This window comes from Sorex araneus, chromosome 2 (genome assembly GCF_027595985.1).
Source record: "Sorex araneus isolate mSorAra2 chromosome 2, mSorAra2.pri, whole genome shotgun sequence".
In the NCBI taxonomy this organism is placed as follows: Eukaryota; Metazoa; Chordata; class Mammalia; order Eulipotyphla; family Soricidae; genus Sorex; species Sorex araneus.
The window spans coordinates 125644685-125666048 of record NC_073303.1 but is presented as its reverse complement, the minus strand read 5'-3'; the positions used below and the strand labels follow the sequence as shown (position 1 = coordinate 125666048).

General features: G+C 45.4%; 1 protein-coding gene across 1 annotated transcript in view; it reads right to left on the bottom strand.

The window, feature by feature from the left end:
• RGS22 (regulator of G protein signaling 22) overlaps positions 1-21364 on the bottom strand; it is a 140009-nt gene that overhangs the window by 64134 nt on the left and 54511 nt on the right. The window contains exons 12-14 of the mRNA XM_055128220.1: positions 19950-20064; positions 16762-16884; positions 15286-15387 (exon numbers count right to left, since the gene is read on the bottom strand). Of these exons, the coding sequence (XP_054984195.1) occupies positions 15286-15387; positions 16762-16884; positions 19950-20064 (340 nt within the window). The remainder of the gene's footprint in view (positions 1-15285; positions 15388-16761; positions 16885-19949; positions 20065-21364) is intronic.

The following is a 21364-nucleotide window of genomic DNA, read 5'->3' as shown; positions in this document are numbered from 1 at the left end:
ACATATTTCTTAACTGAAGTATTTCTGATAATCCCTTTCGCCATTTAGTTTCAACAGCAATATAAAAACAAATGACTGTGTGCCCGCTAAGAGGGCAGGTCTGGAAGGTGGTTTGGTAAATGGGGACAGTGATGGAGGGAATCAATTGGGGATTGGCGTTCAAACACCGAAAGCCTGTGACAACTGTATTATGAACAACTTTGTAAACTACGGTGTTGAAATAAAATATCTTATTTACAAAAGTAAATAAAATCATCCAAGTGAAATAACCATAGCACCTAATAATCAACTTAGTAAAAGCAGTAAACAGTAACTTCATGATGCTCAGCTGTCAGATTTAATGACATTTAAGGCTTACATTTTTTTCAATTTGGAATGACAGTACAGCATGAAGGGTACTTCCGCTGCATACAGACCACCTGGGTTGGACCCCTGGCATCCCATGTGGTCCCCCAAGCCCACCATGAGTAAGCCCTGAGAGCTTGGTCCAAAAACACTGTCCCTGTCACTATCATCCCGTTGCTCATCGGTTTGCTCGAGAGGGCACCAGTAACATCTCCATTGTGAGACTTGTTACTGTTTTTTGGCATATGGAATATGGCACGGGTAATGTGCCAGGCTCTGCCATGCGGGCGGGATACTCTTAATAGCTTGCCAGACTCTCCGAGAGGGGCGGAGGAATCAAACCCAGGTCAGCCGCATGCAAGGCAAACGCCCTACTGCTCATTGTCAGATCCAAAAACAAGAAAGAAAAAATATCCCAGGCTTGAAATTTTCCCAAACAAGAGGATTCGAGGAAGATCTCTAAATCAGCTGCATGGGTTCATAATCTGTTATTCTCAATCCTAAAACCTAGACATCAGGAACAAGGGAAATGAGTGCCAGGTGGCTGGTGGCTCCTGTCATTCTCAAACCCGCTTCATGCACAGGAGCCCTGCAGCCGAATGCAGGGTACAGCCCTCGGAGCTGGTGCTGGGGAGCCCAGAGCTCAGGAATCCCTGCCTGTCGCGCGTGAGACACCATCACTCTGGTAACAAAAACAAACCAGCAACAAAGCCAAGGGGTCACTGCTGGAACCTCAAGAAGTGGCCCACGGCTCGGAAAGTGCCCACGTGGCGCCAAAGAGCTGGGGGCCTCTGTGCAGCCAACGCCCAGGAGGATGCTGACAGATGCCAGGTCATCTGCCTGGAAACAGCACGTGCTGCTCCATGCTGCAGCCAGGGACGGGAGAAAGCGGCAGCCCGCAACCCAGAGGAGCAAGGCTCGGCATGAGCACCTGTGGAAAGGCCACGGAAGGGGAGGAACTAAGCCAGCGTTTCCCAAACTCCGTGGAACCCCTGCCCCATGGAGCATTGGATCAATGGGGATACAGTAGTAACTTCAGGGGTTGCAATCGGGGCATCCTTTATTCAATGGTTTAAACAAGGTAGATTTGGGGGGCACTGAGTGACTTTTGTTCCCTGAAAAGGGGCAGTAGACCAGTTAAGTTTGGGAACCTCTGAACCAAGCATCTCAGGAGACAGATGACAGTGTGTGAAGAAAACCTAAGCTCATCATCAGAGAAAAAGTAACATGGCCACACCTCCTTAAAACACCTTTCCAAGGGATTCTGTGGACTTTGAGCCACTTAAAAGTAGTCTAATCATGTCAAAAAACATCAGCAAAACCATGAGTATGTCTTGAGTGGAGACCTACAGGGTCCCTCTTCTCGGTTTTTCTAGGAGCCTCTGGAAAAGCACAATCTCCTCCTACTGTCTCATGCCCACACCTGTGGAGCTCAGGGCCTGCTCTGAGCGCAGGGCTCGGGCGTCGCTCCTGGCAGTGCTCGGGGGACGGGACCCCGGCTTCAGGCGTGCAGAGCCCTTGCTCAGCTCTCTCCCCGCAGAGGGGACAGCTCTCTCTGCTTTCAAAAAGCACGTTCCTGGGGGCTGGGGTGCTGGTTCCTGGCTCAGCACAGACCCCGATGGATCCAAGATGGATGAGACTCCTCATCGGTGGGCTTGGAGGGAACAGAAACATTCCGGGCTGGGTCGAACAGGCTTAGAGTTCCTGGGTTAAACGTTCTCCCACTGGTCCTGATTTCACGTTTCTACAAAAGCACCGTGTATTTGGAGCTATCAGACACACTGGACATCTCTTAGGTGGGCAGGAGCTGCCTCTGGGCCCACCCGCTGGAGCTCAGGTCACTTGACAGGAAACAGAAAGGGGTCTGGGCTGGGGAGGCAGAGCAGGAAGGCACAGGGATGAGCCAAGGGTCAGAGTCCCTTGTCCAGAGGGATGTGGGGGAATCTCTATGTGTAAGGATGAAACTGAGGCCATGACAGGCGGCAGAAATCAGCAAAATCAGCGAGGCCTCAGGTTCAGTTCCTGGAACTGAAGCAGACTCCGTTTCCCAGCAATGAAACAATGTGTAACTGGCCAACCTGAACCCACCTGGGAAGTCCCTGGGCCCAGTAAATGGCCTCAATCAATCACTCTGCCTCAGTTAAAATGCCCCAGAAATTGCCTTTTGTTAAATGTAAGGAACGAGTAGCTTATGTAACCATAAACTGTTACTGGGAATTATTGTTTAACTATTGCCTGACCACTGTTACCAGAAACATTTGCCAAAACACCTTTGTTTGGTAACTAAGTACGATTTTTCTGAAACAATAAGGCATGTGCTGCTTATGTAATCAAACCCTAGATAAACTGCTTGTACTTTGAAGGTTGGGGTGGCTATCAAAAGACCACTCTGTGGGTGAGATGGTTGACCCCAGTTAACTGGAGTAAAACTCCTATTGCTTTTGCATTATCATGTTTGTGTCTTCATCGGTCTCGCAGCTTGGGAACCCATAGTCCCAAGATTAACATATCAGGGGTTGTGGGGTGGAGAAAGTAAGAGGCCACAAGGCCTGAGACTTCCCACATTGTCAGAAGGCTGGGCAGGGTGCCAGCCATGGAACTGCCCAGGAGCCAGAACCGGGCCAGCCCTGGTACAAGCCACTGTGAAGAGCGGGTGGATCAGCCAGAGGACCAAACCTAAATAGAACAGGGGAGCCGGCCTTCTTCTACTTGCAGGACTGCACACTAATGACGAGAGGCGTTTCGCATTGCATCATGTGGGCAGAAAGAAGAATAAAGAATGGTGGTAACCAACAGCTCAGAAATGTGAGGGAAATGGAAAAAAATTCCCTCCTTTACGTTTGAAAAGAAGCTAATTCTCAATCACTTGAATAAGAAGGATTTCTACCTGCTGGAGAAGAATCACTTGTATCACTTGTATCACTTGTCATCAGTTGCTCATTGATTGGCTCGAGTGGGCACCTGAAACGTCTCCATTTGTCCCTGTCGAGTGCTAGTGTCGCCTAATGGCATCTGCTTGCTACAGGAACACGAAGAGCATCAAACTGTTCTTTTGCATCTTGACGAAGATGACCTACGAGATGGTCAGACTTCTTTGTCAAGACCCTGAGCAAACAGTTTGATGCTGGAGAAGAATAAACTTCTTTTTTTATTTCACTTTTAGGTTTTGGGGGCCACAGCTAGCATCTTGCAGAGGTTACTCCTAGTTCTGTGTCTGGGGTCACTCCTGGTTGTGCTTGGGGCATTGTGCAGTGGTGGCAGCAAGTCTGAGTCTACTGATCGCAACGCATGCACTCAGTTCTTAGCTTACTTTATTCCGGTAGTCTCCATTGTCTGATTCCGGTTAAGATGCTATTGTCTGATTTTATTTTAAACACAGTTAAATTGCCTCAGTAGTTCTCTCAGCCACTAAAATACGAGCTATTCAGGCTAAGAACTTTATTTCATCCCCCTCTATAGTCACAGAACATTAGGTAGCACAAGGACTCCCATTGAACAAAAACTAATAAAGTAACATAATATTATAAAATGCTTCTTAAAATTTGGGTCAAAGAGATAGTAGAGAGGTTAAGGTGCTTATACACAGCCAATCCCCTGCACCACATAGCATCCCCTGAGCATCCACAGAGGTGACCCTGAGTCCAGAACCAGGAATAGATCCTGGGCACTCTGGATGTAACCCAAGCCAACTCCTTAAAGTATTTATATATATGGTTAGTGTACAAGTCTCACAATGAAGCTGTTACTGGTGCCCACTCGAGCAAATCGATGAACAATAGGATGACAGTGCTACAGTGCTACAGTGCACCTATGTGGTCTATTTTCATTGAAGTCGTGTTACAAAACTCAAGAGTAAGTCGGAGTCTTGATTGAATGGGTCACTTGACTTGGGAGCTGTTCTTTCTCTCTCCTCTTCCCTGCAGGTTCTCACTTCACCCATGTGATCCAGGTAACTGTTAGCTCTGTCTTAAGCAGCACCAATTTCTCTAACATGGACCTACTCTGCAGCAGGAGCCACGTGACGGACTCTTCCCCCTGACACTGCCTTACGGAAGCCCTCCGGGGTGGACAGGACAACTTCTGAGGGACAAGAGGCTAAGGGCAGCCTGCAGGAACTTCTGCGGTGCAAGTCTGAGCTTCATTTGGCTCCAGGTTTTGGAATGTTGGCAAGACAACATTTCAAAGGTGTAAAAGATGAACGAAGGCTACCTTGCTATCTTCCTGGGGCCGTTTGCCTGAACACCACAAATAAGGCTGCGATGGGCAGACTTCATTTTCTGGTACCTTTCCATAAAAGGCACCCTGAAAACCCTTCCTCTCTGAAGTAGCAGGAGTGCTGGAGAAAGTGCAGGTATTGTTCCAAACTCATGATGGAACCAGTAAAGGAAAATCACCAGGGGCCAAGAGTGAGGAGCAGGCTTGGAAGTGGGGTGCTAGGTTGAGGTGAACCTCTGAGTCAAACCCAAGGGCCTGGGTTATGAACACCAGAGTGCAGGAGACGAAGGCCTGAGAGGTGACAAGTGACACTGAGGCCTGGACAAGCACCAAGGTTTCTGAAATGGCGAGGACAAAGTGAAAAGGTAGTTCAGAGGGACTGGGACATGAACAGACTCAGCAACTCAAAGGAAAATACGGCTCTCATACCTGGACCTTGACTCTGTGGCAAAAGTCTAACAACTCTTAAGATGCTAAGAGCCTGGCAAGCTACCCGTGGCATGTTCAATATGCCAAAAACAGTCACAACAAGTCTCACAATGAAGACATTACTGGTGCCTGCTCGAGAAAATCAATGAACAACAGATGACAATACTCCTAAGATTACATGACGGTGAGTCCACAATCATGTGGGTAAGGTTCACAAGGTGACACCAGACTCACAGAAGCCCCAGGCTGGGGAAGTAGCCTGGAAAATGTGCCTAGTGGCCGGAGTGATAGTATTGAGAGTAAGGCCTTGCAAGAGGCCGACCGGGGTTCGAGCCCTGGCCTCCCATATGGTCCCACCAGGAGTAATCTCTGAGCACAGAGTCAGGAGTAAGCCCTGAGCACTGCCAGGTGTGGGGGGAAAAACGTAAAAACAAAAGTACATGCCTAGGAGAAGTAAAGCGATAAAAGCCTCACTACGGTCCTATAACTCAAAATGCTAAATACACAAGGGAAGACGACCCCACATGGGCAGCATCATAAGCAGAGCAGAGCAGGTTCAGCAGAGAAGCATCTGCTGAATCCTGGAGACCACGGCATACCGGACTCCAGGGGCCTCTCCCGAAAGCGCGTTTCCCAGGATGCATGCCCTCTGGCCATCGCTCTTCCCTAGCAATGGACGGCTTATTTCTAACCAACAAATCCCAGCAGTGCTGTCGAGATTTATGTTGCTGTGTGACATAATCTGGCAAGGTTTGCTTTGCTGAGAAACAAACTGCCTTGTGGGTTTGGCACCGCCAGCTGGAGGGGGCCACACAGCACAAAGACGAAGAGGATCAGGCCAGAGAGGCAGGACAAGGGCGAAAGCACTCTCCTTGCATGCAGCTGACCCAAGTGGGACCCTGGCACCACACAGGTTCCCCAAGCACCGCTAGGAATCATTCCTGAGCACAGGAGTCATTCCCGAATGCTCCAAAGCCAAGCCTCCCCCCACCTGTCCCCAAGAAGAAAAGTAAGCTGCAGAGGACTCATGGCTGTCAGCAAAACCCAAGTCCCTCGACCTGGCAGCCGTAAGGGACTCAACGTTGCTCACTCTCCAGTGCGCTCAGGCTGGAGAAAACAGCCACGGCCAGGGCACGGGCGGGGGACCCAGAAGAACCATACCCAACACTCCTGAGTCACAGAAGCTGTGAAAAAGGGCTGAAGCCCTTTTCGAAGCCCCTGTGAAGCCCCACTTACAAGGGCTGCGTGATGCAGCTGTAGGTAGCACAGCTATAGACAATACGGCTGAAATGCTCAAGCACAAAAGAATTTTAAAAGCATGAAAAAATAAGGGGAAAAAATCACTGTACCACTGTCACTGCCATCCCATTGTTCGTCGATTTATTCGAGTGGGCACCACTAACGTCTCTATTCCCCCCAGCCCTGAGATTTTAGCAGCCTCTTCTTACTCATCTTTCCCAACGATTGGAGGCTCTTTCAGGGTCAGGGGAATGAGACCTATCATTACTGGTTTTGGCATATCGAATATGCCACGGGTAGCTTATCAGGCTCTACCCATGCGGGCGGGATACTGCCAGTAGTTTGCCGAACTCTCCGAGAGGTATATGTATGTATGTATATATATGTATATACGCATATATATATGATTTGTTGCCTACTGTCTGAACTCTATCAAATATGGTGTGGTAATTATGGAAAATGGGTAGGAAGTGCCTCTGGGGCGCCCCGAGTGAAACCAGACTGGCGAGGAGTCCTGTTACAAATATATAGTGTACAAAAGGCAGGAGTACAGAGACACACTCTGACTGGATGTTTGCAACAGGGTATTTAACAAATGAATGGGGGAAAAAACCCTTTTTAAATCAAGAAAACTTGAGGCTGGAGCGACAGTACAGTGGGTAGGGCGTTTGCCTTGCACGCGGCCGACCTGGGTTCAATCCCCAGCATCCCATATGGTCCCCCAAGCACCACCAGGAGTAATTCCTGAGTGCAAAGCCAGGAGTAACCCTTGTGCATCGCTGAATATGACCCAAAAAAGAAAAAATAATCAAGAAGACTTGAGAAACTCAAGTAGAGTGTCTAAAAATAAAATGTAAACAAAATAAATAAAACATAAAAAATATAACTCCCCAAATGTTCAAACTCAACAGGGTGGGCTAATGAACAGACTAGAAATATACTGAAGAAATAACCAATGAACTGGGAAACAGATCAGAGGAAACTGAACAATTCTGATGCATAATATATATATATATATATATCAGATAATAAAGACTGGGAAATTTTGAAAGAGAGGTACAGATTAGAATTCAATGGCTTCTTAAAGATGCAAATATTGAACATGCGGGGAATCCGGGATGCTAGAATACAGAAAGAATTCAGGATAACTCAATTGCTTGTGAAGAAAGGGGTTGGGCCACCTCTGGTGGTGCTTTGGGGTTAGTGCTAGGCAGAGGGGGCACTCAGGGGCCCAGACCGTGCTGGGGTTCACAAGAGGCTTCCTGCATGCAAGCATGCACTCCGCCTATCAGGATTAATTGTGAGACACAACGGCTGACGAGTCTCCAGGACCACGACAGACACATTTCCTCAGATCTTAGAACTTGAGCCCACAGAGACATTTGTTACAAATGCAGGAGGTGAACAACAGAACAGCAAAAAGATCATAAAGACAATGGAGCAAATTGATGGGCCCTCAAAGGAGAGAATTCTGACTTTGTTACCAGCAACAGAGGCCAGGAGGCAGGGCTGGGGGAGGATCCCAGGGCTGGAGCATGTGCCTCGAGCATGCGCCTGAGCCCGAATTCCACCTCTGGCACCACAAAGCATAGCCCTGCTGGTTGCCCCTCCCCAAGCACCTTCACATCACGGTACCACTAGTCGTGAGCACTGAACCATCCCAGACCTGCACATGAGCTTTTTATGACAAGTTGTGTCCAGACATCCTCCAGAGCCCAGCTTTGGAGGGTCCCTCCCACCCCAATAAATAAATAAACAAGAAATCTAAAAATAAGGGGGCAGAAGAAGTGGTGTAGCAGGTAGGGGGCTTGCCCTATATGCAGCCATCCTGAGTTTGACCCCCAGCACCCCATATGGTCCCCCAAGCACTGCCAAGAGTGATCCTGGAGTGTAGAGCCAAAAGTAAACCCTGAGCATCATTGAGTGTGGCTCTAAAAACCATAACCCTCTCCCCCAAAAAAACATACTTTACTGGGGCTAGAGTGATAGTACAACAGGTAAGGCACTTGCCTCGAACACAGCCCATCAGGGTTCAATCCCCCAAACCCTGTCAGGAGTGATCCCTGAGTGTAGAGCCAGGAGTAAGCCCTGAGGAACACCAGGTGTACCCCCAGAACCAAAAGAAAATTGAAATAAAAAAATTAGAAAGGCAGCAGAATAGCAACACAGTGCTAAGAGCAAAGGGAGCACCTAGAACCTTTTTCCCACAAAATTATCAATGAGAGCATAAAATAGATGCTTTAAGACTCATGCCTGAACTAGAGCAATAGCACAGCGGGTAGGTCATTTGCCTTGCACACAGCTGACCCGGGTTTGATTCCTCCATCCCTCTCAGAGAGCCCGGCAAGCTACCGAGAGTATCCTGCCCAAATGGCAGAGCCTAGCAAGCTCCCTGTGGCATATTCGATATGCCAAAAACAGTAACAACAAGTCTTACAATGAAGACATTACTGGTGCCCACTCAAGCAAATCGATGAACTACAGGATGACAGTGCTACAGTGCTACAGTGCCTCTGAATGAGAATTGCTGTGTAGACTCTATTTCAAAAGTTAATGCAAAGAAAGCAGCGTGATGTGAAAGTAAGGGGAAGGGAGAAATGTGTACGATGACCATGCAGGCATCAAGAGCCTGCAAAGGTGATGAAGACAGCCCTTAAGACACAAGACAGATGGGGCTGGAGTGATAGCACAGCGGGTAGGGCGTTTGCCTTGCACGCGGCCGACCCGGGTTCGAATCCCAGCATCCCATATGATCCCCTGAGCACCGCCAGGGATGATTCCTGAGTGCATGAGCCAGGAGTGACCCCTGTGCATCACTGGGTGTGACCCAAAAAGCAAAAAAAAAAAAAAAGACACAAGACAAGAAGTAAAGCTCAGTAGAGAAATGGCATGTAAATATGCAGAGTAGAGTGGAACTGAAGAGCGCCAGAATGTTAACTATTGGAGCGGAAAATGATGGTTCATAGAATACTGTCCATGTTGGTGGGCATTTTAAAACTGTTAAAGATTGACAGAGCTGGCATGAATGCAGGGAAAAGGGACCCTCATTCACTGCTGGTGGAAATGTCAACTGATCCAGCCTTTCTGGAAAACAATATGGACATTCCTCAACAAACTAAGAATTGATCACTTTGGGGTATCTACCCCCAGGACAGAAAATGATTTCTTCAAAAAGGAAGTATGCCAAGAACAGAATAAATGGGCCAGGATGACTGGCACATGGTTGGAAGCAAGTATGAGGGAGGGCAGAAGGCAGTCAGGACTGAGAAGGGGCCACTATGACAATGGTAGTTGGAAATGATCACTCAGGACAAGAACTGGGTGCTGAAAACAGATAAAGAGGTACACATGATAACCCTTCAGTACCTGTATGCAAACCATAATACCCAAAAGGAGAGGGTGGGGGGCATGCCATAGAGGCAGGCAGAGGGGAGGGAAACTGGGACGCTGGTGGTGGGAAATGTGCACTGGTGATGGGGGGTTGGAACATTGTATGACTGAAACTCAATCTTTGTAACTCAATGTTTCTCACAGTGATTCAATTTTAAAAAAGGATGTATGGCCACCATGTGCTCCAGACCTCTGGGCCTTCTCCTTGTCTCTTGCCAGAGTCAAAGACTTTCTCTCTGCAGTATGATTTCCACAGAGATGGATTCTGTCCTTCTTGCCAAGGCTATTTCTATTGGCTCCTAACTGTACTATTCAATCTGGAAGCCACACAATTCAGGGAGGCCAAGAATAGAGTTCAAACTCCTGGGCCAAGATTAGCCTTGTGAAATCCCTGTCACTGATCCCACCCCCTCCACAAACGCTGCCCCCAACAAAGAAAAATATCCCCTGTCTCAAATATTCCTACAACACTTGCAGAGACAAGAAAGCTTCAATATAAGCAATGTGTTCCCTGGAGTAGAAAAACATATATGAAAGTTTCATGAACTAACCCTTGGGATACCCAAGTGCTTGGCAGACATATGAAAACACTGGACAATCATATGATCAGCCTTGGAAGAGATGCCAAGTTGATGAAACTCCCAGGTACATGGGTCTTGGTGCTGAAAACTCAGGAGTCTCCTCAGGAGGGGGCGGGCCAAGAGCCATCTCAGTTCTACAGCTCCCGGAGTATCTGGTCACATACGGCACGTCCAAATTCCACAATCCTGACAGCCCAGAAGGAGTACGGCAAATTAGATGGGAAAGTAGCATAGAAGCCCATGAAGCTCCATAAACAGAAACACAGAAGGCTCAACAGGCAACCAACAGCTCAGTGAATCCTCGGACAATGACTTTAATAACACCACATGAGATGTAACATTGAACTGGAGCAATAGCACAGCGGGTAGGGCATTTGCCTTGCATGCGGCTGACCCGGACTCAATTCCTCCATCCCTCTCAGAGAGCCTGGCAAGCTACTGAGAGTATCCCACCCGCACGGCAGAGCCTGGCAAGCTACCTGTGGCATATTCGATATACCAAAAACAGTAAGAACGAGTGTCTCACAATGGAGACATTACTGGTGCCCGCTCGAGCAAATCGATGAACAACAGGCAACAGTGCTACAGTGCTACAGAGATGTAACAACTTTCACAAATTTTCTTTTATTGGACTATGTTTTGATAATTCCATTTGCCATTTTGTTGTAACAAGAAATCTAAAATAAATTACTGTGTTTGCTAAGGGGGCAGGCTTTGCAGGTGGGTGGGAAACTGGGGACAATGGTGGAGGGAAGGTCACACTGATGGTGGAATTGATGTTGAGACACTAAATGCCCAAAAAAACTTCATTATGAACAACTTTGTAAACCACAATGTTTAAATTTAGAAAGAAAAAAACCCATAAAATCAAACTCACAGTAATTTGAAGACGTTGTAAGCTGATTGTATTCTGCTCCTCACATTGTCATTCCAAAGAACTAGACTGTAAATGAACCAACCCTTGAATAAAATCCTACCTACAGCTTATTTTTCTTGTCTTTTCTATTGTTTTCATAGACAGGGATGGAACTCAGGACTTCACACACGCAAGGAACATGTGCTGTTCCACTGAGTCACATCGCTGATCCCAGCATTCAATCTATTGTTAAGAAATGAATGGTGTTTCCTAGTGTGAAACAAATCCATGGGATTAGAGTATTAGAGATAATTCTTTTATCTGTCGGTAAAGAATTCTTGGGTAATTTAAACCTAAAACAACTTAAACCATGCTCTGACTAGCAAAAACTAAAGTAACCATAGAGGCAAAAAAGCAAACAAATCTTTTAAATGACATGGTTGGCTCCTCTCTGTTCACCTTCAAAGCATTTGCCTCTAAAATTTCCCTCTCCCCAGTCTACTTTGACTCCAAAAGAGAACTAAAGGAAGGATGAAAAGTTTATTACATGGTATATAAAGAAGCATAGTAAGGGAATAACAGAAAGCAAAAAGCAACAGAACCTAAGAACTGGGCTACAGAACTGAACTTGGGGTTCAGAAAGGAGAAGGAGGGCATTGAGAAGAAGGAGTAAGAGGGAACCCTAGGACAACGGTGGTGGGAAACAAGTGGTGGAATTGGAATATTGTATTAATGAAACCCTAACGTTGGAATATTGTACTCATAAAGCCCTAACATTGACAGTGTTGTAGAACTGTAAATCAGAGTGACCAAAATTTTTTGTTCAATTTTTTAAAGCTTATTACAGGCCTTGCTAATACCCAACAGAAAATTCTATCTCAGAATAACCCAAAAAGACTTTTTTTCTGTTTCACAGTTGTTCATAACTGGCCAAATATACCAGTACTAGGAATGAATCCATTCTCCTGAGCTCAAACAGAGCTTCCACGTTTGCACTGAAATCACAACAACAAAACAACCGTCTTGATTGAGTGACTGAAAGGCTGGGAAGGAGGATGCTTTGCAGTGGTGGAACATCAGTCAAGTTTGGGTGGTACTTTGGAAGCCAGGGGGAGAGGGGGTAAGAACAAGAAGAGAATGACAGGTAAGGGATTAACAAGCAGGAGAGCTATGGACAAGTCAGATGATACTGTGGCATGATCTCCTGTGGCCCGAACTGAGCTTGAAGCTGGTCCCCTTCCTGTTAGCAGCTCTGAACCCAGCAGTCAGTCATGCCAGAGGAAGCAGCGTGGAAGGAACAACAACTCCCTTAGTCCTGATTATCAAAAGGCAATAAACAACACACAAAGCCAACCTCCCACACTGAGTTCAAGGGGGCAGCTCTCTGGAACAGGGTCCTTCCAGGTTGCAAGAGCCAGTGGCGTACCAAAAGATACAGAAATCACCGGTGATTTGTCCAGAAAAGATCAGAATCTAGAGATGAAAGTCTGGAAAGATCAGTTGGCTCGATTCTATTCCCCCTTTTTTCTCCCTCCTTTCCCCCAAAGAGGCCACTGTCCCCCTTTGCAGAAAATCTGTTCTTCCTTCTCTCTTCACTTTTAAAAAAGTGTCATCATCATGCAAATTTAAAATATTCATGATTTCAAGAATAGTCATGATTGGGTTTCAGGCATACAATGTTTCAGCACCAATCCCCTCAGTGCCCACCTCCTCCACCAATGATCTTCCCCCACACTTGCCTCCCACCCTCCAGTTAGCTTTTGTGAGATGCCCTGCTGCACCGTGGTTTACAGTACGGTTACTGACAGGGTTTAACAGGCAATATTTAACCACCTTTCGGTACCTTCTCCTCCTCCCAGTTGAATGCTTCCCTCCACCGTAAGTGTTGCCCCACCGGCACCCCAGCCTCCTCCTAACTTATTTCCTACTGAATACCCTTGCTCCTGTTCTTTGTTTCCATTGTCTTTGGGTATTAGTTGTTCCACTGTTATGCTACTTTATATCCCACATTTGAGAGAGATCATTCTGTGTAGATCTTTCTGCCCCTGACTAGCATCACTCAGCATGAGTCTCTCCAGGTCCCTCCATCTGTAGCAAATTTCATGACCTTATCTTATGGCCAAGTAGTATTCCCTGTGTATATATACCATAGTTTCTTTATTTTTTTTTATTTTTTGCTTTTTGGGTCACACCCAGCAATGCACAGAGGTTACTCCTGGCTCTGCACTCAGGGATCACCCCTGGCGGTGCTCAGGGGGACCATATGGGATGCTGGGAATCAAACCCGGGTCGGTCGCGTGCAAGGCAAATGCCCTACCTGCTGTGCATTGCTCCAGCCCCAGTTTCTTTATCCAGACCTCAATTCTTGGACATTGCGGTTGTTTCCAGGTTTAGGGATACTATGGATAGAGCTGTAAGGAACATAGGCATTCAAATGTCTTTTCTCTATTTTGTTTCTGGGCCTTTGGGGTATATCCCAAGAAGTGTGATTGTTGGGTCAAATTCCTAGTTTTTTTAGGAATGTCCATATTGGTTTCCAGAAAGGTTGAATCTGTCAACATTCTCACCAACAGTGAATGAGACTGTTTTTCTCCCAACAGCCACTCCAGCACTAGTTGTTCTTATACATTTTGATGCATGCCAGTCTCTGTGGTGTGAGATAATATTTCATTGATATCCTGATTTGTATCCGCCTGACGATTAGTGATGCAGAGAATTTTTTCATGTGCCTTTTGGCCATCTATATTCTTCGATGTAGTGTTTATTCATTTATTTCCTCTCCATTTTTTGATGGAGTTAGGTTTTTTTCTTGTAAAGTTCTACCAGTGCCTTATATATCTTTGATAGTAACCCCTTATGAGTTGTGGGAAAATAATTTCTTCTATCCCATGGACTGTTTTTGTATCCTGTTCATCATTTCCTTTGAGGTACAAAAGCTTCTTAATTTAGTGTAGTTCCATTTGTTTGTCTTTGCTTCTACTTGCTTGGTAAGTGGAATTTCATCCTTGAAGATGCCTTAAGCTTTAATGTCATGGGGAGTTCTGCCTACACTTTCCCCTATGTACCTTCTAGATTCAGATCTGATATCAAAGTCTTCATTTTTATTTGACTTTTGTGCATGACATTAGAAAGAGGTCTGAGTTCTTTTTTCTTTTTGCATGTACTTGATTAGTTTTCTCAACACCCTCTTTTTGAAGAGGCTTTCCTCGCTTCACTTCATATTTTTACTCCTTTGTCAAAGACTAAAATGATCATTTAATGATCTGTCTCATTTAATGAGGGTCTGTCTCAAAATATTTAATTGTATTACGTTTGTTTGAAGGTCTGTCTTTATTCCAGAACCATGCTGTTTTAATTACTACCACTTTGTAGTACAGTTTGAAGTTGGAGAAATTTAAAGTTGGAGAAATTGATACTTTCCATATTCTTCTTTTCTAAGGATTGCTTCAGCTACTCTGGTTGTGTGGCAGGGGTGGGGGTAGGGGGGTATTTTTCCATATAAATTTCAGGGGTGTCTGATCTATTCTTTGAAAAGTGACATAGGTATCCTTGTAGGGATTGTACTGTACAATGCTTTGGGCAGTACTGCCATCTTGATGACAGTAATCCTTCCAATCCATGAGCAGGGGGTGTGTTTCCATTTCCTTCTTGTCCTTTTCTCTTCTTTCAGCTTCCTCTGATGGACTCCAGGATGGCCCTTGGGAGGTTCTCCTTTCCCCACCTCTTGAGTGTCTGCCTTAGATTGGGTATAGCAGGGAGCTTGGCTGCAAAGCCCGTCAACACTCAGCCTCCCACTTCCCCCCACAGGTCCCCAATCCTGGACTGCTCGACAGCTGGTTCCTGCTAAAGTTCAAAAATCAGTGCTGGTCTGCACTCCCATCCCTCTGGGTTCCTTGGAAGTCCCACCCCCACACCCAGCTCTCTCTGAAATCACTCACAACCAAACGGAAAAGTCTTAAATGAGAGGGAGGAGGGAAGGAGAGAGATGGAGAGAGAGAGAGAGAGAGAGAGAGAGAGAGAGAGAGACAAACCAAGTAACATAAAACAGAAGATGCCACAAATAAGATTATAAAACAACACGCTGCTGAAGTGACCTGGGTAGGGGTTAGCTGGGAGTTCAATGCTGCCTTCTTCCTGTGTCCCAATTTCTCCAATTCAGTGCAAGTCATGGATTTTCACTGACCTCTGTCCTTGGAGTTTTCTGCTGAACCAAAATTATTTACTACTTACTTGGGCTTGCTTGCATATCTTAAAAGGCTGAAGTGTCTCTTGGTAGAAGAGCTGATGATAAGCCTGGAGATCAAACCAGAAGTACACGCTGTTCTTCCACAACTGCGGATGAGGAAAGCACATGAATTACCACCACCCCATCCAGGAAGCTCAGCAAAGCTCTCATTTCAAACATAAATAATGGCTTAACTCTGTGATGTTGCCATAAATCAGGCTCAATTTAAGAGAGTTCATCTTCTATCATCACAAATGGGCAACGTACAAAATATTTCTTGATATTGTCATCAAGTATTAAAGTTTTGCTTTAATTAAATGTATTGCTCTCACACAATTTCTCATTAAAATAGTAAACACACTAGTTAGTGGTTAAAGATAGTACGTATTTTTGGCACTAGACCAAAATCTGAAGGTACTTTGCTATATCTGGACAAAGGAACATCAGAGCTGAACCTCACACATGGGGCTACTTAAATACTTTCCATTTTAGCACAATGAAGGCCACTTGTGGAAATAATCTAGGAAGCTGAAGATTGATTGGGAGGATCACTCAAAGGGCCAGAGCACGGTCCTTGCATGTGGGAGCCACGGGGTTGGTCCCTGGCCCCTGACCCTACCCCCAGCCCCACCAAGAACTTCCAGGAGCAACATCAGGACATTGAAACTTCTGAGGGGATATCTTCTGAGCACTTCTGGATGTGACCCCAAAGTTTAACAATAATTTTTAATAGATAAATTTCTGGAAATGTATTTGCCACTATTTGCTATTATCCATAACTGTTTGAATTATGTACAAATCCTTACTGAATTTAAAATAAAGGAAGGGGACTAGGAATGGGCTCACAGATGCAAGCACAGAACCAGCATTTGAGTTTGATCCCAGCACCACCAGCTCTCATCCCCCAGTCCCACTGGGTACGGGCTCCCCTTAATAACAATGCTATAGCACTGTAGCACTGTCATCCCATTGTTCATCGATTTGCTCGAGCAGGCACCAGTAACGTCTCCATTGTGAGACTTGTTATTACTGTTTTTGGCATATCGAATACGCCATGGGGAGCTTGCCAGGCAGGATAGCCGCAGTAGCTTGCCGGGCCCTCTGAGAGGGACAGAGGAATCAAACCCAGGCCGGCCACATGCAAGGCAAATGCCCTACCCGCTGTGCTATCGCTCCAGTCCAGTAATAATACTAGTAAAATAAAATATACTACACTGAAAAATAAGTTATATGAAAACTAAACATTGCTAAAAATGGAAGTAAATTCTTTTCTACCAATGTTTGACTTCTCAGTCATTTTCTTGTAAGAGTGAACCTACGAGAATTATACTTGAGCTGTTTACATTTACAACATAGTTAGAGTGGCATTTCTTTACCAGAGGAGGTAAAAATGCTAACACCAAATACTATTATCTAAGACATCTGTTATCAAATGGAGTTAAAGCAAATCAGAAGCATCATTTGAAATCATTTTTTTCTACCTTGTTCCCAGTATCTTCGCAGAATTTAGTAAAGAAAAATCCAGCTCGAGTTTCTACATACAAAGACTGCAACAAACTCTCCATGTTAAATCCTCCAAGGGCATCTTCCACCAAGGTTTTAGCCTGGAGGACAAAACAGAAGGCCATTATCTACCCTGAAACACAGTCCATTTTGTTGTTCTTCCTTTCTTATGGCATTGCACAACCATGCTATCTCCTGAGACCTGGAGGCTGTCCTTTTCGCACCTGTGACTTTACTTGTAGGCCTATATGTAATCAAGGCAGTCCTTTTGCATCTGACTGTCAGATAAGATTCATTTCTGGAGCCAAGGCAGAGACACTCTATGGCAAACCGGCCTGATTTCAAAGTGAACACTGAAGAGACTTCCCAGGCTCAGTTATTTTCGTGATACTTCAGGAACAGTGATAGCATTTCCGGAGACTGCCAAATCTCCGTTGGTGGCCTCCCTCCTCCTCCTTGACTGTTATTTTAGCCTTGAGGAGCTGCTATCATAGTGACAAGGGAGTTATAAAAAGGACTCACTCGCCCCCAGGCTCACCATGCTGTTCATTAACTGTCCCAAGGGGGTTCCCTCTGAACAGGTCATGGTCCGCTGAGTCTATAGGCAGCAGAAGTTCTCATGAAACTTTGCCGTTTGTGGGTTGATCTGCTAATAATGGCACTGGCAAGCCTCCTTTTCTTCAAACAGAGAACACTGGCAAACTCTCCAAGCCCCTGCGGGGCTCCAAAACATGAAAGGGGACCTCTTTCACACAAACTCTTCGCTATTTGGGTTTTGAAACTTTGACTTCTTCCTCATCTTCACAAAAATAGAGGGGTTGGAGAGATAATTCAGGGGTTAAGGTACCTGCCTTGCACCAGGCTGACATGGTTCAGATATATGGCTGGTTCCCTCCTGTCACCTCCAGGGATGACACCTGGCCAGGAATAGCCCCAGAGCACCATTTAGTGTTGCCCCCCACACAAAAAAAGAACAAAATATGGAGTATGAACAATTTAAAGGGTAATAAAAGGATCTTGCTCTCTCTTCATTGTTCTATCTCTCGGCCCCCCTCCACCCACCTACAAATTAATGCTTTAGTAGTGTTTAACCATTGGTGTTCTCCAATGGGGGTGGGAACCATTATTTTAGTAGAAAAGATACACTAATTGGAAGAAAAGAAGTACAGATTACTTAGAATAAGATGAATGGCTATTCCAGAATCTGGAAAAAACCCGAATGCCCCAGAACGGATGACTGGTTGAGGAAACTTTGGTACATCTATACAATGGAATACTATGCAGCTGTTAGAAAAAAGGAGGTCAAGAATTTTGTAGTCAAGTGGATGGGCATGAAAAGTTTCATGGTGAGTGAAATGAGTCAGAAAGAGAGAGACAGACATAGAAAGATTGCACTCATCTATGGTATATAGAATAACAGAGTGGGAGACTAACACCCAAGAACTGTAGAAATAAGTACCAGGAGGTTGACTCCATGGCTTCGAGGCTGGCCTCACGTTCCGGGGAAAGGGCAACTCAGAGAAGCGATCACCAACTACATTGTAGTCGAAGGCCATGTGGGGGAAGGGAGTTGCGGGCTGAATGAGGGCTAGAGACTGAGCACAGCGGCCACTCAACACCTTTATTGCAAACCACAACAGCTAATTAGAGAGAGAAAACAGAAGGGAATGCCTTGCCACAGTGGCAGGGTGGGGTGGGGGGGAGATGGGATTGGGGAGGGTGGGAGGGACACTGGGTTTACGGGTGGTGGAGAATGGGCACTGGTGAAGGGATGGGTTCCCAAACTTTGTATGAGGGAAGTATAAGCACAAAAGTGTATAAATCTGTAACTGTACCCTCACGGTGATTCTCTAATTAAAAATAAATAAATTTAAAAAAAAAAAAGATGAATGGCTATACTAAATTATTTATAAGTGTTCAGACTGAATTGGGACTGCCAAGTTTTCTACCAAATATAATCCTTAACTAAAGAAAAGGCTATGTATATACTCTGGAGTACTACTCGGCTATTTATGTCCATATATTTATATATTAAAAAAAGAAATTCTGCCATTTTCCACAACATGAATGGAACTAGAGCACATTAGGTTCAGTGAAATAAACTGGAAGGAGAAACACACGGTATGATTTCACTGACCTGTTGTGCACAGGGAATAAATAAGTGAACCAACAAAAACAAACGTTCAGACTATCAGACTAAACTAATGGTTACTGAACATGATGGAGGGAAGTTACCTTCAGTAGGAAACTGAGTAAAAAAGTTCTATTATGTGGTGAAGAACAGAACTAGATTTTAAGTGGTGAACTATTTGTAGAGCATATGCTGATTTAAGATGATGCACACCTAACACTCAGGAGATTTTATAAAGCAATCGTACTTCCATTTAGAAAACATACAGGACCAGGGATGTAGCTCAGAGGGAAAATCATAGGGATTCTCATACAGGAGGCTCTGGGTTCCATCCCCAACACCCAAAAGCAAACAAACAAGATACAAAATCTTTAGGAAATGTGTTGTTTCCATTGAGAACTGGTGTATTAAATCCACAATATTAAAGCAAACACATTCTGCCTCTTAAAAATTCTCTCTCTAGAATGTAATAGCAAACACTTTTATCGAATATTAAAAATTTAGTAAAATTACTCGATCCTTCGTTTGTGTGTGTGCTGTTACCAGACTGAAAAATCAGACCATGGGTGGTTTAAAAGTAGAAATGGACGGAGGGTGGGGTGACCTGGTTCTGTGCAAGGAAAGCCTGCGATGTGTTTGCGTCAAAATCCTTTAGCAAAGAAAATAAAAGATCTTGTTTAAAAGAAAAATATTATGATAAATCAGTAATTCTAAAATTGGCTTGATCTTCAAGCCCGGGTGCCCTTGGAGCACTCATCTCGATTACTTTCTCTTTCTTACTTGCCAATTTCTACTCTGGAAAAGCCTGTACAGACCCTTTCTGTCCCCTCACATCTTTCTAAATAAGTTTCAATAAAAACTATCTTGATTGATAATACTATCTTGATTAATAAAATCAATAAATTTTATTTATTTTTAAATAAAATAGGTTTCAATAGACTATCCTTGCTTCACACACACACACACACACACACACACACAAACCTATGTAATTCATGAGATATTGATCTGCCAAATCTATCTCAAAATACTTACCACATTTTCTTCCGTATAAGTTAATCTCCTTTCCAGCTGGGGCTTCAGACATTCAGATATATCGGTGAAAGATGTCAAATGAAAAACTCTGCTCTGTTCTGTTGTGTACCTGGACCTGAATTACAAGGGTGTGGAGTGATAGATCGAGCGGGGGACAGGGCCAGCCCGACTTCCCCCTCCCCTCCCTTAGGATGCTAAGGGAACATGGTTTCATGTACCCGGAAGCAGGCCTGGACACCCCCTGAAACAAAGCTTTCATAACAAAGCACCCCAAAAAGGCAGCACTGAGAGATTCTGAACAGGAAGAAGCACCTCTAGGCCTCAGGGACTTGGGGGCAGAGGGCCCAAAGGTTTGAAACATCGGCCTGAGGCAAACGGGGGAGTATTGTGATTGCGGTGATCTGCAGCACCTCCGTCCTTCAACTAAACACAGTGGAGACTAGTACCCAGGGTCCCAGGACTCAGGAGGAGTAAGTAACAGGCCCTGGGACAGCAGTAAGTGGAGGGCAGAGATGGAACCCAGAGCAGGACCCAGGAACACACACAGGGCCCAGAGCAGTGATACCCGTGTGACAAGTGGCCACTCACCGTTTGTGGGATTTGCCTGAAAAGCAAGAAAAGATGAGGCTGACTCGAGGGAAGGAAATGTCCGTGGGTGCCACGTTGGTGAAGTCGCCCAAATCGCATTGAGACAGCCATACTAGGCATCATCTTGGGACCCTCTCTCCCCGCCCTAGACCTGTGGGCCACTTCTGAGGAGAGTGCAAGTCAAACCTGTGCAAACTCCATGCAAACAACGCGCCCAGTGTGCCCACTTAGCTCACGTCTGTAAGCACAGCCTCCCGGCATACCTGAGCAGCTCCACCCCCTCCAGCCGCTGGGCAGGGCCAACAGGCCCCACACTACAAGCAGATGCAAGCTATGGCCCCACAAGACCCCTTACCTCCCACTCAGTACACCACAACCACTGGTTCTCCATAAAGTGGGCCTTAAAAAAAGCCATACATAACACACCCACAACTAACATCTCACCCAATGGTGACACACTGAAACTTTTCTACAAAGACCAGGAACAATATATGGATTTCACCACTCTGGCCATTATTGTTATATATAGCATTGGTTTGAAGTTCCTGCCAAAGAAATTCAGCAAGGGGGTGGGGGCAGTGATGGAGAGAGTGGAGAGACAGAGAGAGAGAGAGAGAGAGAGAGAGAGAGAGAGAAAGAGAGAGAGAGGCATCCAAATTGAAAATGGAGAGTAAGCTGGCCAGTACTTATAGATGGCCTGCTATTACACTTCAAAAAATCTAAAACTCCAGCAAGAAACTGTGATCATAAATATGGTAAATATTCTGGCCACCAAATGAAAATAGAAATATCTATTTCTCCATCTGATCTCCATTTCTGATCCTCTT